General features: G+C 43.1%; 1 protein-coding gene across 1 annotated transcript; it reads right to left on the bottom strand.

Moving 5' to 3' along the window:
* Positions 1-1,124: 1,124 nt before the first annotated feature.
* On the bottom strand, positions 1,125-9,526 carry LOC135526747 (ras GTPase-activating protein-binding protein 1-like). The gene is made up of 12 exons (XM_064955372.1): positions 9,368-9,526; positions 8,184-8,300; positions 7,971-8,052; positions 7,566-7,739; positions 7,350-7,440; positions 6,998-7,091; positions 4,235-4,475; positions 3,576-3,677; positions 3,126-3,240; positions 2,697-2,825; positions 2,261-2,370; positions 1,125-1,930 (listed from the first exon to the last, which is right to left on the bottom strand). The coding sequence occupies exons 2-12, from the start codon at positions 8,276-8,278 to the stop codon at positions 1,688-1,690; spliced, it is 1,476 nt and encodes a 491-aa protein (XP_064811444.1). The 5' UTR covers positions 8,279-8,300; positions 9,368-9,526; the 3' UTR covers positions 1,125-1,687.
* Positions 9,527-11,120: the final 1,594 nt, after the last annotated feature.

The raw sequence follows: 11,120 nt of genomic DNA, 5'->3' as shown, positions 1-11,120 counted from the left end.
CTACCACTTCAGCTTTGATGCTCCTAGACATTTCCACTCCAAAATAAAAGCACTTAAAGTTGATCGGGGTAGCTCTTGCAGGGCAGAAATTTAATAAACTGACTTGTTGGAAAGGTAGCATCCTATGCTCTTCAGTACGGGCCATTCTAGGTCTATGGAGATTGCATGGCTGTGTGCTCAATTTTATACACTGGTCTGCAATGGGTGTGGCTGAAATAGCTAAATCCACTCATTTGAAGGGGTGTCCACATACTTGTGCCTATATATAGTTTAGGTTGACCTATTCAATTACAGTCAAGGTAATTCCAAAGAGGGTGTTGGCCTGACAATGGTGTGCCCTTTGAAACCCTATGATAAATACTGATACTCCTGAATAGCACTAAAAGATGTCATATATAATACTGATTTGACCCATGCCACAGCTATTGTGTACCGTACAAAAAACGTTTTGATGAAGTCCTCCAGAGCCGCCTGCCGTCATATTGCAGTCGGCAATTTCCTCTTCCGTCTGGTGCCGCTCCTAAACTAGTCCACGCGATCTCTAGTTTACATGAACATGCTCTGTTAAAATGGTTAGCATTGATTTCCATCCGATGTAGGAAACACTGTGCTGACCTACAAGAGAAGGAAAACAGAGGTACATCTTCAGCAATACATTTACTCGGTGATAAATAATGACTTCCTTAATCCTCTTGGTTCCTGACTTCCTTAATCCTCTTGGTTCCTGACTTCCTTAACCCTCTTGGTTCCTGACTTCCTTAACCCTCTTGGTTCCTGACTTCCTTAACCCTCTTGGTTCCTGACTTCCTTAACCCTCTTGGTTCCTGACTTCCTTAACCCTCTTGGTTCCTGTGCGGAACATAAGGCATCGACTACAGGAGTGCCACTGCTTCTGATCTGCCTTTTTGGGGGATGGCATCTCTTTCACGGTTCGTGGCCAGGTTTCCTTTTCTCATAATGAACAAGGGCCGATTTCCTGGACACAAATTAAGCCTCATCTTGCACTAAAAAACAAACTCTTTGGACAACTCCAGACATGCTTTATAGTCCAGAAGTAGGACTAATCTGTGTCCAGGAAACCAGCCCATAAAGATGAACTCGATGTATAGACTACAGAAGTCAGGTTTAAAACAGTAAAACATGTTTATTCAGTTCTCTCATCAGCTGATTTGTCATGATGAAGTGCATCAGTAGTGAAAGGCAGACCAGATTTGTTACATGCTCGATAATAACCATTTACAACCATGATTCAACTTCACAATTTAAAATAAAACCATTACTTGCATTTGACCTGAAAAGACAGTGGTGGTAATACACAGGACTGCCCAGGCAGTACATACACGTTCCTTTAAGAAACAGGGAGAGAACGCCAAAACCAAACTGGGCTGTTCCAATTCAACTAGTTAGTTTAAGACCCTTATTTAATTTTTTTTTTAATATCTTTCAACAAATTCAAGTTCAGGATGATGTAAAAGACGAGGAGAAAAGCCCAGATCATGTCAAAGTCAGGAGAAAAGGAGAGGTGGATCACATTCCAGAATCCCAAGGAACAAAACAAAACGCAAAGGGAGAGAGGGATGTAGTAGCCATCTTTGTTTTATAATACTCGAAGAGTCGGGGCAACTGACATCAGTAGTAGTAGTAGTAACTGGCATGGTAGGACATCAGACCAACTTCAGAGTGACATTCACTGACGAGGTCCCATGTAGCGACCTCCTTCACTGGGTCCAGTACCTCGTCCAGAGCCAAAGCTGGGTTTCTGTGCCATGCCACCCCTGGCGGGGGGGCCCCTGGGCCCTCCTATCCTCTCTCGGGGCCCTCCGGGGCCACCTGGACCTCTGGGGCGGATGTCTCGCCGGTCCCCTTCCCGGGCGGAGCGCGTCTTCTTTTCCTCCACGTTCAGTCGGACATCGCCTCTGAACTTAATGGGCTACAAATGAAAGGACTGTTAGTATATTAACTAATTTAAATGATAAAAAAAAAAAACTGTAAATATCAGAGTGGGCTTTTAGAAAGGATTGTCTGTACATGCATTAAGAATTTTTGAATGACATGTACTGCTTCCAAAACAGACATGGGAACGTGAAGCACCTTTCTATCATTGAAATGGAGCCGAAGGCTTGACCAAAATGGAGCCGAAGGCTTGACCAAAATGGAGCCGAAGGCTTGACCAAAATGGAGCAGAGTTCATCAAATCAGCATATTGGTAATTAAAACACTCAGGCTTAACATATAACATATGTTTAAAAATAATTAGTACCCGGTTGCTTAGGATTTTCTGTACGGGTTCCGAATCGTCAAACACCACAAACCCAAAGTTAGGAAGCTTTCCTCCACTGTTGATCCGTAGCTCAAGCACAGTACCATACTCTGTAGGAGGAACCAGATCATATTAACACAACTCTTTCAACCAATCAATTACTTCCATCAGTTGCTGCAAAGCATTCTGTGTTCTGTTGCAGACGCAGATCATTTAAAATTAGAAAGATCAATGATTCTAATAAATTATGTCTAACTGGTCATTTGGGGACTATGATCAATTAAGACTATCCATCTAAATGTGGTACTACTACACCCCAGGACTGATTACCATGTGCTGTCCCTATTTAATCAATTATTTACCATTTGAAACCATACAAAGCCATTAATTAAAAAGCTTTTTTTGCAGACCATGAAAAAAAAAAAGAGGGACATACGTTGAAAAAACTCCTTGAGCTCTGCCTTGTCCACATCATGGGGAACATTTCCTACAAAGAGCTGGTGAGCATCTGGATACCTCACCACACGGCCAACCTCCGGCGACTCTCCCTGCTCTCCTTCCCGCACTGCAGACCAAGAGCAGAGACCCGACAGAGGCATGAGAGGAGATCACTTTATTAACGGTCACGCATACACGTCCGATGTTTCGTCAAAGAATAAGCACTATACACACACACACACTAACAGACTGAACTCAATGGGAATCTAACAGACAGGTTTACATCCAACGTAGAAGGGAAAACAAGGGAAAACAAATCTGTGTTCTTATTGGACGAGGTAAGGAAGTACATTATTATAGTTGCACTTCATTTCGATACATTTTCCACATCTTGAACATGATCCAGATGGTATCTGGTGGATCATACCTCCTGGTCGGGGTCCTCTGACTGGTGGGGGGCCTGGCCTTGCTTCCCGCGGTCTCTGGTCTCCTCTCGGTTGTGTTCTCGGTGCTGCGGCTTCTGTTTTCACCTCCACCCTGGGCTAAAGCACCAAGACAAGACCCTGAGAAACCAGACTAGAAGACCAAGACAACAAGGCTCCAAGCTAAATCACTAGTTGATTGTGTTCGTTGTCCTTTAAGAGGAACGTTGATTTTTAAAAAGTCACGTTAATTATACCTCATAAATATAGTGCATGTGGTCTTTCAACTGGTAGGATACATACAAGATGTGTAATAGGTGATTTTTATCACCTTAGTAATCAATAGAGAATGTGTGGTTGTTTCTTCTGCTGGTATTTAATACATCATGTCGGCTACAGGAGGACTGTTTTTTTGTTTTTTACACAGAGAAAAGTAACATTGTATGTTAACATACCGGTGCCGAGGGGACTTTGACGACGTGGGGGGGGATGCCAGAGACGGGGACAACGCCGCTAGGGGGAAGGTTCTTACTGGTGACAGACGCCCAGGAGAAAGGCTGGAGGAGAGACCAGACAGACGGTATTAAATCAAGCTGAATGAGGTCTGGTAGCTGTACAGGGAAACCACTAGAAGCTACGTAAACCTATTTATTTAACCTTTATTTAACTAGGCAAGTCAGTTAAGAACAAATTCTTATTTTCAATGACGGCCTAGGAACAGTGGGTTAACTGCCTGTTCAGGGGCAGAACGACAGATTTGTACCTTGTCAGCTCGGGGGTTTCAACTTACAACCTTCCGGTTACTAGTCCAACGCTCTAACCACTAGGCTACCCTGCCTCCCAATGAATCTAATGAAGAACATCAAGGGTCAAAGGAAGGAATTTCTCAGCAATAGTAGTTAATCTACAAAATTAGCTAATCAAAGCTGATGCAACCAAAATGGATTAATCAGAGGTGTAGACAAGTCACATATTGCCTAGTGACCTCCACAGTGGATAACCAGCCAAAACACAGCATCCAGAGAGGAATATACAGCCAGGTCACACAAAGAAGGAATCACAACCACCATGTTGACATGACCACAGCGTAGCCAACACAAGGGTTGAGACCTACCCGGTTATCTTCAGCGGGTGCGGGGGCAGGGTTAGCAGTGGCCAGGGGTGAGGAGACTGGACACTGCTCTCCCTGCTCCTCTGTGGCGTGTTCCTGCTGCTGCAGGGTCTCTGGCTCCAGGTCCCGTTTTCCATCCACCACGTCTGGCTCCGCCTCTGGCTCCGCCTCCGCCTCAGGTTCAGGTTCTGCCTCAGGTTCCGGGGTTAAAGCCACCTCCTCCTCTGGTCTCTTGGCCTCGGTGCTGATATAACCCAGACACACACATCTAATATTAACCCAAGGATAGACTAGAATGAAGTGGCACTAAATAAGTCGCAAGTAATTTACTGGGTAAACCACCGATATTTCGCATCACAGAAAAGCCAATAAATTAAATGTGATGTCTAAAGTGTCTGGGGGGGGGGCTTTGCAAAATAATGTTTCCAGTGTACCCGCCGAGAGGGGATGGTTTCTCCAAATCAGTGAAGACTAGAGGATGACCGATTATGATTTCTCAACGCCGATACCGATTAGTCGGCTGATTTTTATATCTATATAATGACAATTACAACAATACTGAATGAACACATTTTAACTTAAATAAAAATCAATTTAGTCTCAAATAACGAAACATGTTCAATTTGGTTTAAATAATGCAAAAACAGGGTTGGAGAAGAAAGTAAAAGTGCAATATGTGCCATGTAAGAAAGCTAACGTTTAAGTTCCTTGCTCAGAACATATGAAAGCTGGTTGTTCCTTTTAACATGAGTCTTCAATATTCACAGTTAAGAAGTTTCAGGTTGTAGTTATTATAGGACTATATCTCTATACCATTTGTATTTCACATACCCTTGACTATTGGATGTTCTTATAGGCACTAGAGTATTGCCAGCCTAATCTCGGGAGTTGATCGGCTTGAAGTCAAACAGCTCCGTGCTTCAAGCATTGAGCTGCTGGCAACCGCAGTAAAGTGCTGTTTGAATGAATGCTTACAAGCCTGCTGCTGCCTACCACTGCTGTCAGACTGCTCTACCATAGACTTAATTATAATAAACACAGAAATACGAGCTTAATATGGTCAAATCCAGAAACTATCATTTTGAAAACAAAACGTTTATTATTTCAGTAAACCCTCCCCCAAACCGGACGACGCCGGGCCAAACCTTTCCTAACCCGGACGACGCCGGGCCAAACCTTTCCTAACCCGGACGACGCCGGGCCAAACCTTTCCTAACCCGGACGAACCTGGGCCAAACCTTTCCTAACCCGGACGAACCTGGGCCAAACATCCCCTAACCCGGACGAACCTGGGCCAAACAGAGCCTGGACTCAAACCCAGACTCTCGTGACACAGCTAGCAATACGTTAGACCACTGCGCCACTCAGGAGGCCCCTAGATTGCGCCTTCCTGAGAACAAAGTAACGAGGCTGACGGATATCGTATGCTGCTTTAAAAAGGAGTGGGACGGTTTTGATTTTCCAACAGCAGCAGCTCACTGAGCAGGCCAAGGACAGCCGCAAATGAGAGACAAATTGTGTTGGTCAGGACAGTTGTAGAAGTTCTGCTCCCCGAGGCAAGATCAACATGTGCTGCCCGTTTCATGTACAGTAGTCTATAAAGATTTGGAATGGATAGATAATACTTTACTTCTATGTTCAATCGGTGCATTTCAGTTGAGCGTATTCAGCAGCCAACTGCCCATAGTACGATGCTGTTGTCAATAAGTCACGTATAGGCACTTTTTAATTTTACCTTTATTTAACTAGGCAAGTCAGTTAACAACCAATTCTTATTTTCAATGACGGCCTAGGAACAGTGGGGTTAACTGCCTGTTCAGGGGCAGAACGACAGATTTGTACCTTGTCAGCTCGGGGGTTTGAACTTGCAACCTTCCGGTTGCAATGCTTTAACCACTAGGCTACCCTGCCGCCCCCATGACCTCACAATAGTTAAAATTACAATAAGCATAACATTTATTAACATCCTCCAGTAGAAATGTAAACCTATAACACGGTTGTCCAAATTTGATTGGACAACATCAGTGTAAGAACTTCTTCATTTTGTGTCTGCCTTTTGCGGTGGTGCTGAATCGCAACGGGAATGGGAGTGGGGCGGACCAGCCCGGGTGATAGCTCGAAGGGATACAGATTGTCAAATGAAAGCTATGAGGTTCATTTTAGCTAACGCTTTTCCTAATTCTCCAAACCTGATACGAAAAGTCAAATTTGATGTTAATTTGACAAGCTGGATCCATTCTAGCCATGACCAGCCTGCTCTTAGTGTTCGTAGACAGCCAGGTTTTGTTATTTATTTAAAAAATGAAATGTCAAGGCTAAATTAAATTAGGCCTAGAATGTACATGAAAACCATGCAGTATTGTTATTTATTAATTTAAATATTTATGCAAATAGCCTACAGGACAAATAATATATTTGGAGTTATGTTTTAGTACTGTCTCGTGACTTGTTCCTTCCAGGTTAAATGTCGGTTTATGATATATAGCTGGGATGAAGATGCCACGGTCGAAGACGCAATGTTTTGCTTTTCAATAAAACCTGTCATGATGGTATAAGAACATACTTCTACCCTTTACATTCTGTTAAGATGAATTACAATCATCTAAAACATATATATATTTTGAGCACCATGGGTGGACACCTCTCTCTGATGAAAGGCATGTTTGCCACCATCCATGTTATAGTATTACAGACTTAACATTGAGGATGAAAAGTGGAATGGGATTGCTGATGTAGTCAAGACTAAGATAAGATACGTTTCCTTACCAAGATGTCTGTTTGTAGAAAGTCGCAGCCTCTTCCTGGGCCACCTCAGGTGATGGTACTCTCTCCTCCATCTCCTCCACTTCCTCATCAGACTCTGAAACACCAAGAACATGACTCAGTCCCAATTACACCAGTTTTAGAGCTAAATGAAATACCTGTTACATTTTAGTCATTTAGCAGATGCTTCTATATACCTAAACGGTAAAGCGTTGACCCAGAGGTACAAAGCACCGCAATGGAGTTCAATAAGAGCAACACCTCTAACCATTATGTATTAGTCATGAGACATAAATTACATAAGAACCCAAACAAGCCAAACGTAAAGAAGCTTCCTAATCTTTAACTGACTCACCTTCAGGGGGTTCTGAGTCAGAATCCCCAAACACTTCGTCTTGGTAACGGAATACATCGTTGTGAACGTAGAACTTGTTTGTTACAGTGCCCTGAAACACCAACGTCATTGAGTTTAAAACAATTAACCCTTTAACTGAACTGGACACTAATACATAAATGAAAAACGTTTCAAGGGCAAATTCCCAATGTTATTCTATACAGTTGAAGGACCTACCTCAGGGGCCAGCACGAATGTCTGCATGAATTTGCGCATGGGCTGCATGTCGTTGGACAGCTCCCCCATCACTTGCACCACGACGCCCTCGTTCAAGGTCGCATGGGCGTCCACATGTCTGATCTTGGTGTGGCAGTCACGAAAGTTCAGCGCCAACACCTTTTTATGGATCTCCTTTATACAGAAATCAAGACCTTGATGAGAATCTCAAACTTAAAATGTGTTAGACTTGTATCAGAAAGCCTGAAAATATATTACCCATCTTTAATATGAACATACTGAGAGATCTTTGCCATAAAATCATGTTTGGATGTGTCGCGTTGGATATTTTACAAAGGAAACGTATAATACTGCTTCATGAAGTGATGCAAATATAATTTGGGGATATTGTATTGCAGTACTCACCGACTGTCCGTAGACTGATTCAACCGGTTTGCCATTGTTGTCCAGACCTCCATGTACATAGGAGGAATTTTTCCCATAAAACCTAAAACATTTAAAATCAGTTATTTCTCATCTTTGTAGTAGAGGGATAGATAACCCATTAATATATTAAAGCAGATCACAATGGAACAGATACTGTTTGGGAACAATTTTCTAGTACTGTACTGGCTTTACCTGTGCAGGTAGTCGGGTGCCTGGTTGAGTAGTGTGTAGTACTGTCGGACAAACTCCCGCCCCACGAGCTGGGCACTTGGTTTCTCCATCACCATTTCTTTGGTCAGCTGAAGAGAACTGAAACAAGGTGTGGTTGTCATGGTGTGGATAATGGAGTCTGATCTGTACCAGTCACCATCCGTGTCTGTTCTGTCTGACAAACCCGGCAAGCCACATCACCCAGCTATTTATTTAGCCAATCGTGGCGACAAGAAACGTTATCATTAGCACAAACGTTACAGGAGGCTGTGCAAAAGCATCATTTGCATTCAATCTAATCTATTGGATGACGAGCTCGCTAGAAATCCAGTCAATTCAACCAATAATAGGTTTCAGTTTATAGTAGTATGAAATTAAGTATAGGAGACAAATGAGTCGCCCAGACCCACCCAGTTAAACTGTCTAACGTCATTTAGCTAAGCTGTGCTTCAAGGGTTTTATGCCCAGAAAGGCCGGACTGCAACACCGGTCACGTCATCGACAGAAAAACAATGTTATCGAAATGTAACGATTTTGGCCGGTTATGTCGATGGCCAGACAACTATATCTTATTACCCAAATTAACTCTGACAGCTGGAAATAGCGAACTACGATATATTGTATCAGCAACACGTGTGGTAAATACAATGCTAACTAACTAGCTAGCTAATTAGCCAAGGTTAGCCACGGCTCCTTTTCGCCCAGTTTATTTAAAACGAGCAAAATACTTAGTTACCGAAACGTAGCAGACTAAAACAGCAGTCGACTGATAATCTTCGACGTCAAAACTGATATCATAAACATTTGAACAGACAAACATGGCTAACTGGGCAGCCATGGCTCGCTAGGGGAAAGGCCAGTCTTTCAACCACCCCAGTCGGATTAGTTGACCATTTCGACGGTCCACTCGGGCATTGACTGACTAATTTAACCCACGTCACCCCGATTTAAGTCTCATTTCGTGGCACAATCAAATAATTTAAGACAAGTATGTACTAGCTAAGAGACGTTAGTTAACTGGCTAGATAGCACAACTAAAAATGACTTAGCTTTTATCATGCCAACTAGCGTTAAGCTTACTAGTTAGCATCAAACAGCACCTTAATAAGATTACGAATATTACTGCAGCGGATATTTATTCAATAATTCCAAACAGGGTTACTTACCAGGAGGCAATTGTTAAAAATGGTTTATTAAAAAATATATATGTGTGATTTCACTGAATCACCTCCGCTCTGCCAGGCGGTAACTTGAAAGATTGTTCTAGCAGGGCAGCGCAAAACGTGTTCGGATGCTCTTTTACCGGTCTCAAACCTGGACAACCTACCCAGAATTTACAGTCTTAGATACACGAACCAATGAATTTACTGCGAGAGGAAATATGTCGCCAATCAAATGTATGTACTCTGAGCAGTTTAGTGTACAACCAATCGTCGTGGAGTATGTGTAGCCCTGTCAGTCTAAATGTAGCCAATAGGAAACGAGTGTGGTGGATTCCGATTATGGGTATGATTGGTTAAACATTTTACGGAGCGGCACACGCTGGATCATGCCCCGATCGAAATTAATGGGGGCGTTTTTCGCTGCATTGATTTAACTCTCCCACCACACATTTTTTATTTATTTATTGAACCTTGATTTTATTACCAGGAAGTCGTGCTGAGATGAGCCCTGTATACACACCAATACACACCAAACACATCAATAGGCTGGCTACACATTCTGTATATACACATTTAACATTTTAGTCCTTTTAAGATTGCTAGGTGGGACAACTGCATTTCACAGTCATAGTAAGTACATATTTCCTCAGTAAAGTAACTATCTGCAAAGTCTGAGCGAGTAAAGGGGGGGAGGGGGAGTCAAGTGCAAGTTGTAGATCACAATAATATATTTTTGTTGGGGGGGTGTACTGTGTTTTTTTTTTAAGAGGTAGGGTTTCAGCTGTTTTCAGAGGATGGGCAAGGAGCATGATAATGCATGAAGGGCATTTCAAGAAATTGCCCCTTTCAAGAAATTTAGAACCAGGAACAGATATATCCCTTGGTTCTCCCCAGACCTGACTGCCCTTGACAAGCACAAAAACATACTGTGGTGTTCTGCATGAGCATCGAAGAGCCCCCGTGATATGCAACTTTTCAGGGAAGTTAGGAACCAATATCGACAGGCAGTTAGGAAAGCCAAGGCTAGAACCACATCCTTATCGGTAGACTCGACAGCCTTGGTATGTCAAATGATTGCCTCGCCTGGTTCACCAACTACTTCTCCAATAGAGTTCAGTGTGTCAAATCGGAGGGCCTGTTGTCCAGACCTCTGGCAGTCTCTATGGGGGTGCCACAGGGTTCAATTCTTGGGCCGACTCTCTTCTCTGTATATATCAATGATGTCGCTCTTGCTGCTGGTGAGTCTCTGATCCACCTCTACACAGACGACACCATTCTGTATACTTCTGGCCCTTCTTTGGACACTGTGTTAACAACCATCCAGATGAGCTTCAATGCCATACAACTCTCCTTCTGTGGCCTCCAACTGCTCTTAAATACAAGTAAAACTAAATGCATGCTCTTCAACCGATCGCTGCCCGCACCTGCCCACCCGTCCAGCATCACTACTCTGGACGGTTCTGACTTAGAGTATGTGGACAACTACAAATACCTAGGTGTCTGGTTAGACTGTAAACTCTGCTTCCAGACTCACATCAAACATCTCCAATCCAAAATTAACAATTTAGTCCAATATTAGTGGACCTATATAGCAGTCTGCAGGGCTGGGCCTTTAATAGTCCTATATTGGTGGACCTATATAGCAGTCTGCAGGGCTGGGCCTTTAATAGTCCTATATTAGTGGACCTATATAGCAGTCTGCAGGGCTGGGCCTTTGATAGTCCTATATTAGTGGACCTATATAGCAGTCTGCAGC

The sequence above is a fragment of the Oncorhynchus masou genome, chromosome 32 (assembly GCF_036934945.1).
Source record: "Oncorhynchus masou masou isolate Uvic2021 chromosome 32, UVic_Omas_1.1, whole genome shotgun sequence".
Classification (NCBI taxonomy): Eukaryota; Metazoa; Chordata; class Actinopteri; order Salmoniformes; family Salmonidae; genus Oncorhynchus; species Oncorhynchus masou.
The sequence above is the reverse complement of the archived record's forward strand: the minus strand, read 5'-3'. Positions and strand labels throughout refer to the sequence as shown.

What these genes read in the sequence shown, in the direction of transcription:
- LOC135526747 (XM_064955372.1), bottom strand. Translation starts at nt 8,278, where the DNA reads ATGGTGATGGAGAAACCAAGTGCCCAGCTCGTGGGGCGGGAGTTTGTC. An exon ending in AATCAGTCTACGGACAGTCG is followed by an intron (nt 7,740 to 7,970) that starts GTGAGTACTGCA and finishes TTCTGTATAAAG; the next exon opens with GAGATCCATAAAAAGGTGTT. An exon ending in TTCTACAAACAGACATCTTG is followed by an intron (nt 4,476 to 6,997) that starts GTAAGGAAACGT and finishes GGGTTATATCAG; the next exon opens with CACCGAGGCCAAGAGACCAG.